This window comes from Otolemur garnettii, unplaced genomic scaffold (assembly GCF_000181295.1).
Source record: "Otolemur garnettii isolate 467f Iridium unplaced genomic scaffold, OtoGar3 scaffold00088, whole genome shotgun sequence".
NCBI classification, from domain to species: Eukaryota; Metazoa; Chordata; class Mammalia; order Primates; family Galagidae; genus Otolemur; species Otolemur garnettii.
The window spans coordinates 6,379,297-6,403,353 of record NW_003852483.1 but is presented as its reverse complement, the minus strand read 5'-3'; the positions used below and the strand labels follow the sequence as shown (position 1 = coordinate 6,403,353).

The 24,057-nt window shown below is 35.9% G+C and overlaps 1 protein-coding gene across 1 annotated transcript in view; it reads left to right on the top strand.

Annotated features, from left to right (window-relative positions):
• Window positions 1–24,057, top strand: part of LOC100959238 (contactin-associated protein-like 3) — a 204,117-nt gene that overhangs the window by 26,928 nt on the left and 153,132 nt on the right. Inside the window, exon 3 of the mRNA XM_003795034.1 lies at window positions 22,485–22,678. Coding sequence (XP_003795082.1) covers window positions 22,485–22,678 — 194 coding nt within the window. The remainder of the gene's footprint in view (window positions 1–22,484; window positions 22,679–24,057) is intronic.

The window sequence follows — 24,057 nt, the reverse complement described above, 5'->3', positions numbered from 1 at the left end:
GTACATTTACTAGTTTTCTTCTCCTAAGAGTCAAAGGCAGTATAAGGAATTGAATTAAATTTATGGTGAGTGTAGAGGAGAAAAAAACAACAAGAGATCTATACTCATGTTTATAAGAACAGGCATAAGAATATGATGAGCATATCATCATGGTGAGTCATCATTAAAACACAGAAAATTCATCTACAAGTTTTTAAGGACAGTGCCTTTAAGTAATGGCAGGACCAGAAGATCAAATAAAAAATGAGTGGGCTGGAGAAAGGTTCAAGGTTCCTTTCTCTCAGTTTTAATGGCAGCTGGTAAGACAAAAATATTTTTTACAAGTATGTGAAGACATGCTCACTCAACGTAAGTTTTAATTTTCAAGACACCAAATTAGTAAGTGACACAAATCTTCTAGGACAGTTAATCCCATGGTTTAAGCATCACACACTGTCCATGTGCTTTACCAGGACAAGACAGGTGTCTCATCCGCCAACTTAATACCCAAACCTGATTTGATTTTGCCATAGGTGATAAAATGGAGGTGTTAGTTGGGCCATGCTAGCATGATGATTGAATGCAGTTAAGAAAATAAATTGCAATCAAAGTAAAGTTTTTCATTTGCTTCAGACACTGATTGCACAGATTTGAATAAGGTAGTTTGTCAACAATAGTTATAAAAATGATTGTAGAATTTTAGTGGGTCCCAAATGGTGTGTTAAACCATAGCAACACTTGAAGTCAAAGTCTCATCTCTCAAAACGGCAAGTCTCAAACTAGAAATTCCTTATTGCAGACATCTTAAACCAAAGTGCCAGGTGTGAGCCTCAGGGAAGCCCTGAATCTTCTCATACTACAGGACAAATGGTTGAATCAGTATGTGAGTAGCAGGAGCCAGTTTTCTTTGTCATATTTAGAAACTATAATCATTCTTCTACTTTCAGAATCAGGGAGGCATGAAACCACAAGTTCTTAGTTTGATCTTTCACCCTTATTGACTTTACCTCTAACATACAGCATTAATTTTTAGATGTTCAAGTTGGATATTTTTAGATATTTCTCATCTTACCTTCTTCTTTATGCGTATCTTTACCTAACATACCACAACCAGCCCATTCTCTCCTCTTCGTCTCCTCCACACACCATCCTCCCAAAGAATCATCTCCAAGTTCTTGTTTCCAGTCACCTGATCAGCTGCAAGTTGACCCCGAGGGGCCCAAAGGCTGCTTGTAACCAGGGTCTAAACCCTCCTGAGGAAGGCAAGGCAGCTCTAAAGCTGTTTGGCTACTAGCCTTCAGACACCTTATTGATTTATTCCACTGTTTCCTCCAACTGTTCTGTCACAGTGAAAAACCCTGATGAGTTAATTTCTGTATCTCAAGAAAAGTCCTATTTGTAGCTGAAGCATAATAAGAGAGATGAAAGGAGAAAAACTAGGAGGGAAAATTATCTATAGATAGAAAATATAAAGCATATATAATTTTGCAAAATATTGCTCATCTGGTTAAACATAAGATATCAAACGTTGATAAAATATAGGCTGGGAAACACAGTGTTTGGACCATAGTTACAGGAGTTGTTTAGGTGGACATTTGATAGCCCTGAGCCTCTAACATGATACCAACTAATTTGAGGAGAAAGTTGACCTGCTGGAAATATGAAGAAGCTGAGGATCGGTTTGCATTTTTACATCTTTCACATTGCAGGACTTGAAGCTAAGAAGAATTTGGTGGTGCAAGATCTGATACGTAAGTGCATGAACTCATCCTAGAAAATTGCCACATACCTCATTGCTGAATATTACTACAGTCACCTTCAAAGTACTCCCCGGGGGAAGCCACATACCCATACCACTGTCTAGTCCATCCTTCAAAGCAATTGTGGAATTTTTTTTTTTCTGGAATGACCATAAGAGCTGTTGTTGTATGAAGTCTAACTATTAAATTTGTGAACTTGTCACCTTGCACTTACACTGGCAGCACTATACAAAGTACTCAGTAAAAATTTCATAACCTTGGTATATCAAAGTCTCACAGCTATGTTCATGTTGACATGTGGTGGTGTCTTGATGTGTGGCATTTATTATTGTTCCTGTATGGTTTTGTGTGATGTCATAAGAATGCCAGGGCTTGTATTAGAGCAAAGAACAAACATTAAATTTCTTGTTAAATTTGGCAAGAGTAAAAGTGAAATCAGGGACTTATTAGTCCAAGTTTATGGGGATAGTACCATGAAGAAAATGGCAGTGTACAAATGGGTCAAACTTTTTTCTGAGGGGAGGGAAAGTGTCACTGATGAAGAAAGGTCAGGGCAGCCAGGAACAAGCAGGACTGATGAAAATTTGCAAAAATTTATTGAATTGTATGTCAAAATCATTAGCTGACCATGAAAAGCATAGAAGGCCAAGTAAACACTGATAGAGAAACAGTTAGGAAAATCTTATCTAAAAATCTTGGCAAGAAAAAGGTGTATGCAAAAATGGTCCTTAAGGAGCTCACTGATGAACAAAAGCAAAGGAGAGTCAAAGTTTGCCAAGACCTTTTGGAGGGGCAAGACAATGTTTTGGGCTGAGTTATCACTAGTGATGAAACATGGGCATGACAAGATAACCCTGAAACAAAGCATCAAAGTGCCCAGTGGAAGTCAGCCAACTCTTCACAACCAGAAAAGTTCTGTTAGTCAAAAATCAAGAGTCAAAATGATGCTGCTAACCTTTTTTTAATATCGTGGGTATAGTTCATTATGAATTTATGCCAACTGGACAAACAGTTAACCAAGTTTACTATTTGGAAGTGCTGAAAGGCTGTGTGAAAAAATCAGACAAAATGACCTGAACTTTTTACCCAAAACACATGGCTTTTACAATAATGCAGCAGTTCACACAGTGCCATCTGTGAGAGAGTTTTTAGCCAGTAAACAAATAACTCTATTGGAACACCCTCCCTACACCCCCAATGACTTTTTCTTTACCTTAAGATAAAGAATATATTGAAAGGAAGATATTGTGATGCCATTCAGGGCATCAAAGATTATACGAGGGCAGCTCTGATGGCCAATCCAGACCAAGAGTTTTAAAACTGCTTTGCAAGGTAGACTAGGTGTTGCTGGATCAAAGCTATTGGTGCATAGCTTCCCAAGGGAGTACTTCAAAGGTGACTGTAGTGAAATTTAGCAGTGACGTATGGAACACTTTTTCTGGGATCAGTTTGTGAACTTAATTGTTGGACCTTGTATTTTGTTTGTAGTTTTAGCTCAAAATTTATTTTTCCACACTTTTAAAAAAATTAATTAATTTATTTTTACTTTAATGCATTTATGGGGTACAATGTGCTGATTTTATATACAATTTGGAATGCTTACATAGAACTAGTTAATATATCCTTCACCTCATTTACTTAATTATTGTATTAAGACATTTATACTCTATACTTAATAGATTAAACATGTACCCTTGCAATATGCACCATAGGCATAGTCCCACCATTTACCCTTCCTCTATCAAACCTCCCTCCTCCCATCACCCTCCTCTTACCTCCTTTATCTTGGGCTATAGTTGTGATTTATCTTTCATATGAAAGTATGAGTAACTGTAAATTAATTTCATAATAGTACTGAGTACATTGGATACTTTTTCTTCCATTCTTGAGATACTTTACTAAGTAGGATATGTTCCAGCTCTTTTGTAGCTCAATTCATAATAGGCAAGTCATGAAAGAAGCCCAAGTACCCATTGGTCCACGAATGGATTAATAAACTGTGGTATATGTATACCATAGAATATTATGCAGCCTTAAAAAACATGGAGACTTTGCCTCTTTCTACACTTCTAATTCCATGCTTCTTATGTTGGTTGGCATATGGCTATGCCTTTATAAGATTAGGACAAAACACTCTCTTTGGTGCTTTCTTCAAGCCTAATGCTAAGCTGAAGTAGACTGATTATTATTTGTTTATAAGGAAAGAAATACAAGGTACCCGAACATTTTTTTTCTCCTCATTTATCCATGAGTACTTATTCTTATTTTAAAAGCTGAAATCCCTTCAAAATATCCCAGGGTTCAGGAGGATGTATCACCAACAGTTAAGACACTTTTGTCTTCATCTGTAACTTTGCTAGTCCTGTCTAAAAGAGGCCTCCTCTGGGTTGGAACTATTCACTTTTTGAGAAATAATCATACAGGAAGTGAAGAGGAAAAGACCTCTGAAATTTCCAAATAGAACTCTGATGGCCTCTGTGTTTCAGATCCCCACCCTGTACACATTCTGACATAAGGGAGGATTTTGTGGCTGCTCATTGAAAAGCGTCTTAGCTCCTCATGGACCACTGAGCCATGAATGTAAAATAAACACTCCTTGGTCAAAAGAGAGAAAACACAAGACTCTCAGCTGTAAACATGTCTATTGACCCAAGCTGGAATGTTTTAATGCATTGTATCACTTAGTTATTTTTAAGATTTACCTCCTCATTTGTAAGTTTTCCACCTCAGGCTAAAGGAATGCTGGGTATTAAAGAGAGTTAGTTTTGGGGGGTGGAGGCTGTGTAAATGAAAAGCCTGGAAGATGTGGAGATGATTTATTAGAGTCATGAAAGGATTAGCATATTAATAATATCAACTTCCTAATGGCTTTCACCTATCACATTGTCTAACATTATGTCTAACATTAGATAAAGAAGGCTGCTTAGGCTGTATGATCCCTAGGTCAGTGTCTCATTATGTTAAATATTTCTGGTTACACTGGTTTTACCAGACTTATGGGCCAACCAAGGGCTACCACTCTTTAAGAACATGATGTAAAGAAAACAGAAAATATAGTAAGTTGTGATGATGTATGAAATACATGAAAAAGATTTTATGCTTTCTCATGATAGGCACATTTCAAAATGATAACACAACAAATTAAATATTTCATTTTCTTCTGAAGATAAGTCATTTGTTCTCATGGTCTAATGAAGCTGGACAGCATCATTATTCATGGTTTGACACTTCTAAAAATCATAACATGAATATAGGCAGAAATCTAAGAACCTCTAGGAGAAATATGCTAATAAACTTATAGTTTGGGGGTAAGTAAGGGAAAAATACAATGCATGAAGTTAAAAGTGTAGGAAAAGGGCACATATACATTTCTGGTAAGTGTGAGTGGAACTTCTAAAATAAATCCCATAAATTTTGGAACAAGACTGGTAAGATATACACAGCGCATCAGAAATAGCCTCTGTTTAGGCTAGCCTGGGAAGTCACTGGGCAAGTTGCTGTCTATCGTTGTCAAAAGTGAAATATTAATTTCGGTATTTTCCAAAATCTAGTCCCTGGTCCTCCTCTCCTTTTCAGTGCTTGATTGTTCAGTCTGTGGTCTTGAGGAAAGCTCTACAAGTTTTAAATACCACGTTATTTCCAAACCTTGTCCTTTTTTTGATAAATACTATTTGTATGTATTTATGGGGTACATGTGACATTTTGTTACAAATGTGGCATCTCTAACAACCAGGTTAGCATATTTGGGGTATTCATAACCTTGAGTATCATTTCTATGTACTGAAAACCTTTCCAGTCCTCTCTTCTAGCTATTTTGAAATATAAAACCCATCATCATTAATTATAGTCACCCTACTATACTTCCAGAATGTCTGAATATTAGAACATATTCCTTCTATTTAATTGTTTATTTGTATGCATTAACCTACCTCATTTTTCATCCCTTCCTCCCCACAAACACACTCCTCCCAGCCCCTGGTGATTATCATTTTACTCTTTACCTCCAGGCCATCAATTTTTTCACTCTGACATGAGTGAGAACATGTAATACCTATTTTCCTGTGTCTGACTTATTTCACCTAATATAATAACCTTCAGCTCCATCCATGTTGCTGCAAATGACATGATTTCATTCTTTTTAATGGCCAAATAGTATTTCTTTTCTTTTCTTTCTTTTTTTTCTCTTGAGACAGAGTCTCATTTTGTCGCCTTTGGTAGAGAGCCTTGATGTCACAGCTCATAGCAACCTCCAACTCTTGGGCTTAAGCAATTCTCTTGCCTCAGCCTCCCAAGAAGCTGGGACTATAGGCACTCACCACAACACCCAGCAATTTTTTCTTGCAATTCTCATTGCTGTTTTAACTGGTCAGGGCTGGGTTTGAACCTGCCACCTTTGGTATATGGGGCTGGCACCCTACCCACTTAGCCATAGGTGCTGCCCAGCCAAATAGCATTTCATTGTATATATATACCACATATTTTAATGTTTAATATACTTTTTATTCCAGATGATTATAGGGACAGATTTTTATTCCAGATGATTATACAGATTTTGGTTACATAATTTACTTTTATAGACTTTTAAGTCTAATTTATAAGTGTGCCCTTCACCCAGAAAGTGTGCATTGTACCAGTTAGCCACATTCTATCTGTTCATGCAGTGATCTCTTAGGGTGATTCTGCATCTTTGTTATTGCGAACAATGCTGCAATAAACTTGGGAGCACAGGAATCCCTTTGATATTGCTGATTTCCTTCCATTTGGACAAATATCCAATAATGTGACTGCTGGATCCTATGGTAGTTTTATTTTTAGTTTTTTGAGAAATCTTCCTAGTATTTTCCATAATGTCTGTACTAATTTAGTTTCCCATCAATAGTACATGAGGTCCCTTTCCTCTGTATCCTCACCAACATCTGTTATTTTTTGTCTTTTTAAGAATAACCATTCTAGCTGGGGTGAAATATCTCTCTGTGGTTTTGATTTGCAACTGAGAAAAGAATTCAGGATGAATGTCTGATAATGAGTGATGTTGAGCATTTTTTTAGGTACTATATGTCTTGTTTTGGAAATTGTGTATTCATGTCCTTTGTCCACTTTTTAAGGGAATTATTTATTTTGTTAGTGTTGAGATGTTTGAGTTCCTTGCATATTCTAAATATTAGTCCCTTTCTGGATGAATAGTTTGCAGATATTTCCTTCCATTCAATGGGTTGTCTCTTCACTCTGTTGATTGTTTCCTTTTCTGGGCAGAAGCTTTTTAGTTTAATATAGTCTTTATGTACCTCCTTTCTTTCTAGTTATTTTGGAAAAGATTGTGTATTAACTTCTTAGGAAAAGAAGAATGCAGGGAGCTTAGAGACAGTAATGCACTCTTCAGACAACAAAGCCAAGACTCCGGATTGACACACCCTTCACAAGTGGGCTGTCTGTTTAGCGCCACAGAACAAAGAGAGGGTAGCAATGACACCAGCTTCTTTTGAAACACAGCATGCAGCCTTCCTGAAATGGATATATTCTTTCTCTTTAGTGTTATTTCTTTTTATTATTAGCACAGATAATTATCTCAGCTCAACAGAAAAAGATAATAGCAATCCGTTCCTGATTGTTCTCGAAAATAATGTATTAATTTTTACCTGTATTCAGTAAATATAAAAATATAGTTGATGGTATTTCAGTATGTACAAAAATGTATTTGGTGAGTTTTATTTTTCATGCAATGTACATAAATATTTTAGGACCGACCACTTAGTTATTTTTTTGATGTATTAAACCTACAGAGGATAGATTTCAGCGTCAGTAAGACAAATAGTTTCTGCTTCTCTGAAGAAGTGAGTGTGCTGCACATACACACACATACAGAGAAAAAGTGGTCAAAAATAACTTTTATAAAATCCAAGGATCAATTTGTTATAATAGCACATAATTTATGAAGATTATAGTATGTTACTATAAAATATTATCTATTAATATTGGGTGGTTAGTGAGAAAAAGTCTTATAATCATCATTCTCTGTCTCTCATACTCATTCAGTTGCCAAATTATGTATATTCTTTGATGTAAACTATTTCATGTTTATAATCCCTTTGTTTTGTGCCATGGATCTCCCTGCTGAATTCAATCTCTTTGTGTTTCACTTAGATATTTTAATAGTCCCATGATTAAACTTCAACTTTTGAAGCTTTTGTTAATTAAGTAAATCCCTGGCAAAATCTTCAATCGTTCTGAAAGCACTATTCTATTCTTGTCATATGTTCACTGGATTAATTTTGGCCGCTGTCCCTTTTGTAAAGCAGTTCTGAAATTGCTATTCATGAGCCACTGAATGTTCCCTCAAAATTAAGCAGGTGGCTTACTGAATGTAGAGAAAAAGGAAATATGTATTTCACAAAACCGAAAAGTAAGATCAATTACAACTTGGTCAATAATTAAGGGGATATAGGGTGTCTTGATGGAAGCATTTTTATGTTTTGAGTATATTATTAATTTTTTGGATTTGCACTTAGTTGTTATTACTAGATTTCACTGATTTCCTGATTTGTGGAAGGGAATTAATTAACTCTAACTGATTCTTTGAGGCATAGAAACAAAGATAATAACAAATACAAATTTCAGAAATGGGAACACTTTTACACTACTGGTGTGGTTGCAAACTAATACAGCCTCTATGGAAAGAAGTATGGAGAATCTCAAATAGCTAAAAGTAGACCTTCCATTTAATCCTATAATCCCATTACTAGGTATCTACCCCAATGAAGAAATAACCATTTTATCACAAGGACATTTGCACTAGGATGTTTATTGTAGCTCAATTCACAATTGCCAGGATGTGGAAGCAACCTAAGTGCCCATCAATCTATAAATAGATTATTATACTGTGGTATATATATATGATGAATAATATTTAGCCATAAAAGATGGAGACTTTACACCTTTTGTATTTACTTGGATTGAGTTGAAGCACATTCTTCTTAGTAAAGTATCACAAGAATAGAAAAGCAAGTATCTACTATACTCATTACTAATGTGAAACGAATAGAAATTACACACCCACACAAGAAAAAAATACAAGTATATCCAAGTAGGGGGAAGGAAAGGAGGAAGAAGGAAAGGGGAAGAGGGAGGAGGATTGATGTGCTCTTACCTAATGTGCACAATGTAAAGGTATACAGCACATCCCCTGGATGAAGAATTCAACTACTACTTGAACTTTACCTTAGAAATGCACCCAATTGTACCCTCATATTAATGTGAAATTAAAAATAAGAAACTTCAGAATCTAGGATAGAAAATAGCATTAGTGAGCACAACTTAAATACAAATATGAAAAGGATCTTTACTAAAAAATATCTCTGTGCATGACAGTTTTGCTCAGGCAACTGAACAAAAAAAAAGTCCAGGATAAATGTCTGAAAATTGGGCTTTCCTGGACCAGTGTTCTATTCATCCCTACTTCCCATTGCCTGCCGTGCACATGCACCAGATGGGAGCATGATGGATTTTGTCAACATTTGAATTAATCTTTGAACAAAACGTGGGCAATCTTCTATTTTCTGAAATAGGCACAAGATAATGTTTCCCAGTGTGAAGTTGGTAAATTTTATAAGCAAAAGAGAAGAAGATATTAGAACCATGCAACCATCATTCAAAGTGGCACATCTTACATCATAAATCTCTATGGCACTGATAGTATGGACTGGAGACGTCTAAAACTCATCATAAAGTTAATATTTTGCTTGGAGAGACAAGTATAAGGAGCTATTGGCAAATTTCTTTAACATTTCTTTGCTCTAGTTACCCTGAAAATTCTTGAAGCTGGTGAAAATACTTTAACATTTAAAGCTGACTCACTTTGTGAGTCCTGGTGCAAGTCAGCTGGAAACTCACAATGGAAGTTTTTGTACTAAGGGATGAAAGGATGGGAGATATAAAATTAAAATAATAACTTCCTTCCTGACACTGATGATTGCTGTAAAAACCATTTCCATGGATGGGATGATGTGTACAATCAATGGAAATGACCCAGGATTCCAAGATCACTAAATATTTTACTTGTACCCTCAGACTTCAGTCTTGCTCCTAAACTCATGTTGTCCTGAGTCATCCTGTGTAAAGAAAGGGAGATCACTGCAGAGATGGTGGACAGGGCAGCCAATCCTCAGTTGCAAAGTCCCAAAATATCTCCTGGGTCTGAGATAATAAAAATTTGAAGGGAACTGAGCAGGTTGAAGATATGTTAATTTTTCTGCTAGCTCCAAGACTAGGCCAATTCAACAGTATTGGACTTTAGAATGGATGAAAAGATGCCTGCTTCCCTGAAGTTCTGCCCTCAGGCTGAGTCCTGAAGGCTTAAGGAAGCCTGCATTGAAGGTCAGAGATTTGAGCTCTCCTTCCAAGTGTACAATGGAGACGTCAGCCAGCCCCAAAGAAAAGTCTGCACAGCATCCTGATGATGATATGGCACATTCAGATACTGGCAGGGCAGGGCAACCTGAGGAGCTCCAGGTAGCAAGTAAGGACAGGCCAAATTATCCAAGGGCACCTTCAAGTATCAAAATCAGATGATGAAGGCTGTTGATGCTACAAGAAGTCAGGCAGAAAGAGGAGGAAGAAGCTCCAAAAAATTGCAGAGAGGACTGTCCTGGCTTGAGATGGGAGGACTTGTCTCTGACAGCTGCAGGCCAATAGCCCCAGAAAAGAGGGTGGGACAGACCTTCTGTCTGGGCTTAACCATGCTGTCCTTCCAGCCCTGACAAAGCAATGTACAAAGCCATCTGAGTTCAGTTAACCTGGGGGGAAAGGGGAGGTCAGAGAACACCTCAATGTATTTTGAACTGAATGTGACAAATGTTAGTGGGTCTAACACAGTCACACAGGAATGCTTTCCTCTCCTCCTCCTCTTCCTTTCCTCCTAAGACAAAGGACCTACCAGTAGTTAGCCCCATCCTGAGAAACTCCTGCCTAACTCACTAAAGCCTTCCAGGAAAGCTGTAGAATTTGCCCACCCCTTATAGCCCCATATAAAAGGAGTCTCTAACTGCCCCTGGGCATAGATGCCACCTTTGCACTGCCCAGGTGTGCCACCATCCCATTGCAAAAAAACTTGGCTTGAAAATCTCTACTCCTTCTCATCTCTGGGCACTGCTGCTTATACCTTTCAAGAAATGATAGGCGTGAACTGGACTGAGACTCCTGACATGACTAGTTTTAAATCTTCATTTCAGCCAGAATTGAAGCTCCCATTAGGAAGCTTTCTGGGTTATGGGAAAATAAAGCTATGTTTTCCCTCATGAGTCTGTGATTGAAAAATTTATACCTGCAGAATGAGTCCAATGGATTTGTTCAAATGATTTGTGTCAGGGATATATTAAATATCTTCAATAGGCTGAACTTATTACTTCTAAGCAAAATGTTATTATGATAAGGATGATCTATTTTTCTTTGAAAGATTGAAATATGATTTAAAATGCCTACACCAAAGAGAGTTTTACGTTTTTTCCACATTTGTATTGACTAGACCTAAGTGCATCAAAGATGTGGATTAAATTTCCTTTGGCTACTTTCTCCCAAGGTAAAGTAAGCAGACTTCCAGATTTTATTTGTGGCATGCTAGTCAATGCAATGTTTGTCTGCTGAATGTTAGATGGCTCTCTAAGATTTCTATATCTGTTGAATATTCATAACTATGTGACAAAGCCACCAGTGCCATTCCTAGTGACCTATAACTATACATTAAGATTTTTCTGGAAATATAAAGGGTAAGGAAATGAACTGACTACCATTCACCATTGAGCTTGATACAGGTTTGACTTGGGTTTGCAAATGCTAATCTCTTTCTTACTACTATGAGCAAATAATTAATATTACTCTTAATTTTTATGAAACATTATTTCATTTTTAAGGTTAAAACCATGGTTAATATTCTTTCCAAATTCCTAAAATTATTGATTCACATATAGTCCAAACATTCATAAAGTTAAAATTTGAGCATTCATTCTCTGTACCTTTGTGTGAGGGACCCTCATACTCTAGCTGTACTCTTGCCCTTTCCTCTGAAGAACCACTGCTCTCATCATGTCTTCTGGGTATACCCTTACACTCTCATGCATTTATTCCAATCCTCCAGCAGGACTCTCACTTCAGTTTTTTAAAATTCTACATTAGGACATGAGTGAAATGCTTTTTATTTCCTAATTACTCCAGGCAACAAAGATCTCACCCTCTTTTAAAATAGAAGTTGGAATTTCTCTTAAGATTGACGAAGTTGAGCATTTTTCATGTCTGTATGTTTTCCTATGAGACATGTCTATTAAACTTCATTGGTCATTTCATGACAGGGTTACTTGTTTTCTTGTTATTGAGTAGTTTCAGTTCCTTGTATATTTCAGATATTAGCCTCTTATGATCTGCAAATTTTTTTTCCCAATCTGTGGGTTGTTTCTTCACTTTATTGTTTCCTTTACTTTACAGAAGTTTTTAGTGTGATGCAATTCAATTAGTCTATTTTTGCTTTCGTTTTCTGTGCCTTTGGTGTCATATCCAAAAAATCCCTAGACCTGTATCAAGGAGGTTTCCCCGAAATTTTCTTCTAGTAGTTTTATTTTCAGATCTTACATTTAAGTCTTTAACCCATTTTGAGGTGATTTTTGTATAAAGAGTGAAATAAAGGTCTACTTTCATTCTTCTGTGTGTGGATATCCAGTTTTTCTAACACCCTTTATTGGAAAGATTATCCTTTACCCATTATGTATTTGAAGTATTTTTATTAAAAGCCAATTGACCATAGATTTGTGGGTTTATTTCTGAGCTTTCTATCCTATTACATTGTTCAATGTTTCTGTTTTTATGCCAGCACCATGCTGTTTTGATTACTATAGTTTTATAATATATTCTGAAATTCTATAAAGTAACACCTTCAGCTTTGTTCTTTTTGTTTAAGATTTCTTTGACTGAGGTCTTTTGTGGTTTCATATGAATTTTAAGATTATCTTTTCTATTTCTATGAAGAATGGCATTGGAATTTTGATAGCTATTGCACTGAATTATAGGTTATAATGTTGCAGTATGGTCATTTTCACAGATTAATTTTTCTAATGCATGAACGTTAGATATCTTTCCATTTATTTGTATCATTTTTAATTTCTTTCATCACTGTTTTATTGCTTTCAGCATACAAGTGGTTAAATTTACCCCTAAGTATTTTATATTTTTTATATTATAAATGATGTTGATTTTTCCCCTTTATTTCTTTTTCTGGCAGTTTTTTTTAGTGTATAGAAACACTATTGATTTTTATTAAGTTGATCCTGTGTCCAGCAACTTTATTAAATTAGTTCATCAGTTCTAACAGTTTGATGGTGGAGTCTTAAGGATATTCCATATATAAGATCATGTGATCAGCAAACAGAGGTAGTTTCACTTTATCTTTTTATATTTGGATGCCTTTTATTGCTTTCTCTTGCCTAATTGTTCTTGCTAATTAAAACTACAATGAAATATCGCCTCACACCTGTGAGAGTGGCTATTATCAAAAATACAAAAGCCAACAAGTGCTGGTGAAGATGAGAAGGAAAAGAGACATTTATACACATTGTTTATGGTATCATAAATTAGTTTTATCATTTTGTAAAACTATATAGAAAAAACTACACTGTAATATGATCCAGAAATTCCACTACTGGGTATACCTGAAGGAATTGAAACAAGTAGGTCAAAGAGATACCTACATACTCATGTTTCCTGAAGCATTATTCACACTAGCCAAGATATGGAAACAACCCAAGTGTTTATCAACAGATGAATGAATTAAAAAATACAGTTTAGTCTTACTGTCATTTGCAACAACATGATTGAACCTGGAGGACTTTATGTTAGGTGAAGTAAGTCAGGCACAGAGAGACAAATACTATATGATCTCACTTACATGTGGAATCTAAAAGTAATTGAACTTACAGAAGAGAGAGTAGAATGATGGTTGCCAAAGGCAAAACTCTGAAACAGCTTGTTTAATTAGGTTCTGGCAGTCCATGGTGGGGGGAGTCATATAATATATAATTAGTTGACATGGACTGAGTGCCCTTATAGTTTCATTTAAATTGGTCACCACAATTCCAGTGGTATGACTTTGACAACTCAAAAACAAATTGAACAGAAAAATCCTTAAGAATAAGATTAATGTATTTCTAACTTTCTATCATTGACAACTATTCAATTAAAAACCCAGAAAAATATGATAGACAGACTTATTACAAAGCACCTGTATTAGTTTTAACTTCTATATTAGAAATGCAATACAATTTTTGTGCATTTTAATTAATTTTATAAGAGGTTCTAATCAGCTGCTGAGTAGTTTTAAAATTGCTACTCTAATTGTCAACCTGGAGAGCTCTTCACTATTTTATTTGTACTTCACTGAAAATTAAAGTTCAATTTTATACCTAATTTTATATCTAATATTTTGTAGAACGTCACTGTTTGGGATTAATCCTTTCAGGGGAATTTAGATGTGTGTTTCCTATTTACAGTTGGATGACCCAGGTGCATTCTCACAATCCCGTTTGATTCTTACAAGTCAGTGGATGTAATAATCTGCCTTTGGTTCAATTTGAACAATGTACAATGGGGATGATGACTGTGATTGTGTTGATAATTCCTTGCATACCATAGTTTTAGTTTTAAAAAGTTTTGAATAAGATCCAGCACAGATGTTGCCTAAATCAGATCTTTGATAACATGGAGCTAAAAACATATTATAATGTTTTAAAAGTTTTGTTCTGTTTAGAAAGTTTAGCATTATGGAATTTTAGATGACATGGTTTTTCTTCATTTACCTTCCTATTTATTTTTTAATATGCTTAAAGTTTCTGAGTTTCCAATTTTTTTAAATTAGGAATTAGAAATGTCCTGAATGGTATAATTTCAGTGAAGAATTTTATCTGTACCATCTCATCACTACCTCTTTCCTATTATAGGAAAGCTATAGGAAGATATTCTATAGTTAATTTTGATTGCTTGCAACAATAGTTTTTAACTGTTGTGTTATTTTCCCTAAACTAGAATAAGGAATTTCATGATTTAAGGCATTAGTATATATGAAATCAAATTCATCTATGGTTCAGACACTTAAAAATGTAAATAAATTAATATAAAGTACATTCTAGAAAAGAGGCTGCAATGAGAAGAGGACTAAGGTCTGTGAAGCCTTGTGAGCAGGGTGGAGAAATCACGGTATGGCCCAAAGCCAAAGGGACCAGATCATTGGGTCTGCACAGAACTGCTGGTCTTACACCCACCCCAATTCACCTCATTCTTACTCTCAGATTCCTCAGTGATACAGAGGCATATTGAAAACGGAGGGTAATTATAATACAACAAAAATTAAAACTTTTTGAAAACATTATCAGTCAAAAATATGACTTTATTACTCCTAATGTAATAGGAGTAATGGTTGAAATCCCTTTATGTTTCCTTTAGAAATTCCTGATTTCAAGTCTGAATATGTATATAATTCATTCTACTCTAATATCCAAAGAAAGAAACACAAAGGGATAAAAAGTTTCTTATACAAAGAAACACAAAGGGATAAAAAGTTTCTTATACAAAGAAACACAAAGGGATAAAAAGTTAATCACAATTATATGATTAATTTTGCATATGTAATTTTGCCAAATTAATAGAAGTGAATATGTTTGATAAAGTATATAAACAGTACTATATAAAATGTATACATACCAGTTACAGAAAAACTGGTATCATTGTAGAAAATGTAAAGCTCTTAAAATTTGGATTTGTCTATGTTACCTTTACATTGATATTTCTTAGAATTTCAAATTATTAACTCTTGCTACTGAACTAAGTTTCCTAAAATATGATTGTTTGTTTCATACCGAAAAAAGACAAAGAAAAAAGAAAGGAAATGTTGAACTTCATTTTTCATTCTTTTTAACTATCTCCTTAAGAAATCTGTGATCCAACATAATTTAGACAAAAGCTTAAAAAATAAAACATTTAGTAACTCGTACTGGTATTTGATTATCCTTTTTGCTGATAATTTTTTTTTTCTTTCTATGGTTATAATACCCTTAATTGCGAGCATTCTTTAGATTAGGTCAATAGTATTTCATATGAGACTATACTTCCATTTCAGTAACTACATTTTCTCCTATTAGTGTGAAATAGAAGTGCAGGAGGAGAATGAAATTAATATTATTGCCAGAAGCAATTTGAAACTGGCTAGGCAAAAGCACGGATGTATTTTGTCCTCCTTTTCTGTTTCCAGAAAGTGCTTGTATTAACTCTCTTTCCCAGCCAGAAGCAATACTTTATTAATGACCTCAGAGAGTTTTTATATACTGAAATCCACGAATTCTGATGTGCACAGTGCATCCAGAAAGCAGGCTCATAGTTTTGAATGGAAATTAGCACTAGTGAGTGGGAATTAATTTCACTGAAAGGAAAATTCAGAAACCTATGTGATTTACTGTAGATACAAAGCAAATGGACATATACTGGATTTCCCCTCCACTTAATTGCATTTCTTAAAACATCACTTAATTACATTTTTTAAAACATTGACTATGTTCCATCACGGAGAGGCAGAGAAAATATTTGCCTAACGTTTCTAATTAAAAAAAAAAAGATGAATGGCTCAGTGTATTTGTAAGGGCCTTTTAATATCAAGATATTTATTTCTCACTTTAGAAACTATAACTACTAGTAAACACTTAGCATTATACTTTAAAATCATATTACTGAACAAGCAAAATTCTTACATTGTTATGGTTTGTTGTAGCATGTGATCTTTAACTATTTACAATTTCCACTGCTTCACATAATGCAATTTGGCAGAACAGGATAGGATGTGAGAGTCAACTGTTTTTTGAGGAAATCTAGGGGAAAGAAATTGAAGAAAGTGTACAATAGTTGAAAATTCAAAAGAAAGTCAATCTTTAATACAGTAATGTTAGTAATATGCAATTTTTAAAATGTTAATATTATAATAGTTAATTTTTTCCTCATATTTTTCACAAAATCAAAATTCTTGCACATTCCTAGCCTTTAGTTTACAAGTCTGAGGCTAAACTAACCTGCCCAATGTGGGTGGATGTTAGATGAGCCACTTTATGTCTATAGTAAAGGGGCTTGAAAAAAGAGAACATTAATAAAATGGAAAATATATTCTGTTTGATGATATTGTTACTAAGTTATTTTATCTGTACTTCTTAATAGTTCTTAGAGCTATGGTGAATACATTACAAAGGTTGAGTGATTCAGCTGACTATATGCCATACCAGACAGAATTATCTATGCTGAAATGATTTTGAGTGATGAAATATGTGTATTTTGATGAAATTAATAATTAAATATATATAAAAATAGCATTATGTTTCATCAGCATAGATAACTTTAATCAGTCAAAAGTCACCTAAGATAGGTTGTTGGTACTATGATGGGAATTAGTATCCAAACAAAGAAAATATTCATAAAGATAATAATATAGATTAGAGACTAAAAACAAGACATATTTGGCTTGTCAGATTCTCTCAGGCACTTCAAAATTATTTTTAATAGTTTTGAAATTGAATCACAGTTTAAATACAACTAAATGGGTAGACAAATTGTATAGTTTGGTCAGTATTTATAGATGTATTATTTCTGTACAGCCAGAGCTCAGATCAAGCTATAGATCACTTCATTATCCAGGTACCTTCTTTTATACTCTCTGCTCATTACCTGGCCACCTTCTACCCATCACTCTTGTGATTTCTATTACCATATTTAGTCTGTTTTTCTTTCCTGTTTCTGTAATTTTTTTCAGGTCCTCAGCTTCCTAGCTGATCTGTCTTAATCTCTCCATTTTTTAATTCTTGTATCTATTCAACATACAATGTCCCCTTTTCAATGTATTTATCAGGAAGGATAGGGAAAAGAAATGGACTTCATCTTTCCAGAAGCAGAAGTCAGCAATATGATAGCTAATACAGGGTCCATTTACTCATCTATTATTTGTGGATGAAATCACATTTGAAATAACTAATTATCTTTGAGAGAAATGTCTCTTTGTGATAAAGTCAATTTAGTTACTCATTTGCTCCATCCATAGGAGCCTGCAGTGGTGGGTGACTTATATTTTGGGGCCTTGAGTATCTTTTAGCTCTAATGCTCATCATATGTTGAGGAAAGTACAGGATAATGATGGTGATGGTGATTGCCTTTGCATACTTTCCCCTTTAAGCAAAGCCAATACACCCTCTGTGACCCTGCTGCCATGTAGGACCAGGTATTATGGTCATGGGAATTTTTATTGTTGTTAAACAAAAGCAAATAAGGCTCCAGCTGAGGGTTTTCTGCTCTTCCTTTTAGATTCCCCAGCTAATAGAATGTGACTTTCTTACCTGAAGCAAATACAGAATTAGAGCATAAAACATAAACTATAAACTAAAGTGCTAAGTTATTGATAAATCATATGATTATGTTTTTGGTTGGAGATAAAAAATGGAAGAGGAGCTGATTTTTTTACATGGTATCTTTGTATGTCTGTAAATCAGTTGTTTTATTTTCTCATCTATAAAGTGAATATGATACAGCTGACCCACTGGGTGCTTTTGAAATAAAAATATGATAATATGCATGAAAACATCTGGTAGAATTTTCAGCACACAATATATGCTTTACAAGTTTTCATTTCCCCTATTTTCCAGTGCAAAATAAGTAGCAAACTTTAAAAATTGTCTCAGTGCTCTGAAGTTTCAAAGTGGATAAAACAAGTGACATGTTGCATGCACATTTGGGAACAAAACAGTTGCAAAGCTCAGCATGTCTGCTATGATCCCAATATCGGTCTTTATAAAAATAACTGCCCTTTGATAAATAACTTCTACTGTTCAACAAGAAATACAAAGTGTGAGAAACTTAGCTGTTCAACATAACCTTAATTCCATTCCAGCATGGGAATGTGTTATGGATGGATGGGATGTTTCTATAATTCACAGATTCTGAGGATGCTTAGCACATGTTAAGCCCGCCCTTTAAGCCCTTTAAGAAGGGCTGACACTCTACTTAGCTTAGGTGCCATGTTGTGCCAGAGGCAGGGGAAAGCAGAGGGTGAAGTGGAGAACAGTTTGTGACCGGTAGTGGGGAAGAGCCTGGAGGATACACCCGTTTCCCTTCTTTGTATACAAAGCTTTAATGACAGTAGCCCAGAAGGGACTATAAAATGATGCTCCCAGTTTGAGTAGGCATCAGTACATGTATGATCTCTACCAAAAAAAAAAAAAAAAAAAAAGAAAGGGCTTTTACTAGTTTTAATTTAATGAAAACAAAATTGAATATAGTATCATATTTGTATAGCAATTTACAGTAATAAAGTACTTTAGTATCAATTATCCCAGACTTATGTGACTATTATCCCTCCTCCGTCCTGACCCCTGTCTTTAGACAAAGGACAACCTTTTTATCCCAGAGAGGCCAAGTGACTGGGAGGTTACCACAGGCCAGTTGATGGTGGAGTCAGCCAACCTTCTTTCTTTCTCCATGACTCTGTAGTGGCCTTCTCTACCAACCACCAATGCTGCCTTTAGTAAAGGCAAACAGACTAGCACTGTCTGATAGTGTCTGGGTCAGTGATTTTATATTTTCCCTCATTACTATTCAGAATTTAATTAAATTGTGTGCAAAGAGGCACATCCTTAAAACTCAGCTGGGATTGCAGATTTGCCAAGGCTGCAACATCCAGATGAAGTTCTCTGCCATTGTCAAAATTCCATTACTTTATCTGCAGTGGCTGAAAAAAATGCACCTTATTTGCATATCAATACTACCTCTTTGTCACAGGTAAAATCAAGTAACTGAAATGTGTCAGGTGTGTTAGCAGGAGTGCAACTATTAAACAAATAAACTCTGACACTGAGAGGAGGGAGGAGCAGCTGCTCTGGCTAATGAGAACTCCTGATCCCAGGGCGACACACCAGACACGTGCTCCCCTGCATGTGTTCCCACATTCATTACTTTCCCAGACCTGGGATGAGAAGGAGTATGAAAGAAAGACAATGAAATATCAGCTAAAGAGTGTGTCAGCAATGCTGACTACCAGGAGAGGGGAAAAACATAATACAGCAGTTCCTCAGAAGTTTCTACTGATAATACTCCCAATATACAACACTGAGTTTAAGATGATGGGTTAGCTGGTAGCATCTCTTTCACTTTCTTCTAGTTTTTTTCTTTTAAATGGTCATTAAAAAATGAAATATAATAGAAAAAGATAAGCAGTTTCAGTAGTGCTGTACCTAGGATGGTTGGTTGCTAGTTAGATCAACTCCAAGCAGATTTCCCACTTATTACATTTTACGTAGGCTTGGGGGAAGAATAGTAGACCTAGTAGATTCAACAGGAAGATGCCGAGAGATAAACTCCCACTGGCCCTGAGCACCCATCCTTCAGACCCCCTGGCCTTGCTGACCAGGAGTAGGAAGGTCACCATGCCACATGGGGGCTGCTTCCTCAGGTAGCCAGACAAGCCCTGACCTTGCTGACCAGGAGTAGGAAAGGTCACTGTGCCACATGGGAGCTGCTTCCTCAGGCAGCCAAACCTGCTCACTCTCAAATTCCTCTGCATCATTTGTACATTTATTTAAAACTAACAGCATCCCATCAGTATCATCAAAAAAGATATAATGAAAATAGGTAATAGTACAGATTCTAGATTCAGACCCTGTTGACCGCTTGCTGGCTGTGTAAGTGTAAGTAAGCTGCTCACCATCCATACAAGGGAGTTGTAATAGGCCTTATTTTATAAAGGCACTTTTGCAATTAAATGAAAAAATCCACGTAAAGTAATGCTGTGCCTGACCCCAAGTTCCAAAATGCTTGATAAATAGTAGTAGTTGAATTGAGTAAGAATGAAAGTGGGTAGGTGGGCTCCATTACAGCCTGAAAAGTGAAACTGGAGGGAGGAATGGGTAGAGGGAAGAAGCTAGGGGAGCAGTTTCCACCGAGGGCTAAAGAAGTCCATGTACCATCCCTGGCAGGGACCCATGTAAATATTGCTGTATCATCCAACAGTAATACATATAGGAACCCATGTAGGGTGAGGGTGGATGCCATGATGCACAGCAGGACACCCAACCTTGAACAAGAGCTGTGCCTACCTCCTGGCCATCTGGTGGAAGAAAAGTGTGAAAAATTTAAGTATCAATCAGATATGCAGTTTTGATCACCAGTAATTTTACATCTTGCCCACTGGGTTGCATTCCTAACTCTTTTAAGTAAAAATATGGAACAATGAAAAGCAAGACAATGACTTAAGGGTCTAGGTCAAAAAAGAGGGTGTTGCGCTTAAGGCACATTAGGGGGAAAATGTGTTTTTTGCAGAAAGATATATTACAAAGAGTCTTTGGAGAAAATCTGAGTCCTAAAGAATGTATAAGCCTAAAAATCATAAGGGCAAAGTGGTTAAGTCATCAATTCAAAGACGCGCCTAATGAATAAAGTTCTGTGCACTTCCCAAGATAAACTTGTCATAGCCAACTGTATTGTCACCCTTACTCATTTCTCCTCTTGAACATATTATAATAATGTCAAGCTTTTTCAAACATTTGATTTACATTAGATACTGTACTAAAGACTTTTGAAGTCAGAACATTATTATGAAAAATAATCGTCAATAAAAATATATGCAGTATACACCAATAAATAATAGTAAACTATCTAGACCTTCAGACTTTCTATCAGAGCTCTAAAGTAAGTGACAGAACCCAGGGCGGAGGTGGGGAAGTGTGCTAATCTTTTCAGCTTGGGAATTGTTGGAGTACTCTTTTCTTCTAGATAGTGATTATTAATGAAATAGTGGCTCAGGAATGTCCCTCAATTGTATTTATTAAACTGGAAAAATAATAAACATCAATAAAACATCACTAGGCATTCCTGTGTTCTTGGTTTAGATCTGACATTCGTCAAAACAAAAAGGGTGAATTTCCTACTGTATATTCATCTTCTTGAACACCTGACAGACTCCTTGTTATCGAAGGCAGACCAAGCACTATGTGAGGCTGTCCCTCAATTGCTCCATGGCACTGCCAGAGAGCACAGAGTGTGCCATGCCCTGCGTGCACACACCTTGGCCACTTGCTGCTCTGGACATTTTTTTTTTTTTTAACCATTATCTCCTCCCACCTGCCAGTTCCTGGTAACTATCATCACACTCTGTATTTCTATGAACTTAACTTTTTTAGATCCTACATATAAATGAAACCAGTTCACAAAGTACTCTGTATTTTGAATCGTTCTTTTAAAATGCCCATTTCTCCTACGAGACTGTATGTACTTTGAATTCAAGGACTGTATCTTAACCGGATACAGTTATCCTGTTCAATCAGTGAATAATACCATACCTCCTTCTGTGGGAATTCAGTCTGTTTAGTCTCTTGTGTTTAGTACACGAGCTATTAAATACACTAGTTCTGAAAAGTGACAGGCATGCTGAATTGCTCACCTGTGTTACACCATACACTTTCTGCACTCAGTGGGACACCTGCACTGAAGAATGCCAGGTGATCATCTAGCTAAATGTGAAAAAAAAATTAGGGTCTGTCCACTTACAGATAATCCTTCTGCTTTGTCATATTGCAAATCTGTGATTTTCTTAACATCCAGTATATTTATGATCTTACAGTTTGCTACTCCAGTAATAGCTGTGTTAAATAATTTCTTCCTCTTTACCATTTTTCTGTTTTTTCTGTTTCAAAAAAGGAGCTGGTGGCTGGACCCCACTTGTGTCAAATAAATATCAGTGGCTGCAAATTGACCTTGGAGAGAGAATGGAGGTCACTGCTGTGGCCACCCAAGGGGGATATGGGAGCTCTGACTGGGTGACCAGCTATCTCCTGATGTTCAGTGACAGCGGGAGGAACTGGAAGCAGTATCGACAAGAAGAAAGCATCTGGGTATGTCTTCTGATTGTGACAATTGCCGGTGCCCTGCCGCAAACCTAGTAAAGAAACAAAATCTTAAGAAGAATTACTTTGAAAGGATTTTTTTAAGTTAGAGCAAGATACCTATTTTATTGAAAAACAATCTCGTTGTTATGCTCCTAAGTCATGCGGAAGTTTAAGAATAATATGAGTCAAATAGATAGTAATTTATTTTCTCTTGATTTGCTTCATAAAATAATTTAGCATTGCCTCTGCCTTATTTTACATTGGCAGATTCTTTTTTTTTTCTCTAATCTAATCTGATATTTCTGAAAGACACTGACATTTTAAAATTTAATAAATGATAAGTGCAGGAACATAGGCGTTGAGTTTGGAGAATAATGTGTTCTTTTTTATGGAGCCACAGTTAGTAATTCATAGGTTATAGATCTCTGTGAGATGCTCTGGGATCTTTAAATTGTCTTATAGTAGTGACATCATTTCTATTTATGGTGATATGTCAATGCATCTGTGAGGGTGGGGGATCACTTTTTGTTTTAACTTGTGAATATTGTAAATGTACTTACCTTTTGAAAAACAATAGTTACTATATATGCTTGGAAGTATCCTATATCTGTTTCAAAGCATGTTCTGTATTGACTAATAATGTTTTGTGGAGAGCTTCCCTATAAAAGGCATGCTAAAAGGGGGGAGTCTTATGAACTCTACGTAGTATTTGTAATTTCACTCTCTTTCCTCCTCCCAAAGAGCGCATAAATAACAGAGGAGCTGTGAGTGCATATGTCATCCAGTTAAGCAGCTCAGAGGAAAGCCACAGCCAAAGCAATGCCATCTTCCTTTTTTGGCTTACTTTAAAATTTTTTTTCATGAAGTCATTTTTTTGTTTGTTTCAGATTAAATGAGGGTACACAGGATTAGGTTATATTGTTTGCTTTTCTAAGATGAAGTCCAAGTTGTAGGTGAGCCCTTCACCCAGGGGTGCTCTATACCTCTATGTTGTGCCCTTTAACTGAGAGCACACCAATCCCCTTCCTTTCTCCCCTCTCCCTGTTCTCTCCTCCGTCTCCCTCTACTTGAACTTAATTGTGTTTTTTTCTCATGTGAGCATGTAGCTGTTTATCTATTTGTTTCATTGGATACTTACTTTTCCATTGTTGTGATACTTTACTAAGAAGAGTCTTTTTTTTTTTTTTTGGCTTACTTTAAAAGGTTACCTGTCTAGGGAAAATTAGCATAAAGAATAAAGTTCTTATTAACCCAAACAGCAAGAATAACAAGTATGGGCGCCCCCAGTCTGATCACCTGTAGGAGCTCACCGGACTGAGTGCTTTACTCTTGGTCACAGTGTGGGCTCACTCTGAAGGCCACTGTGTCTTCTATCCCTCATCTGA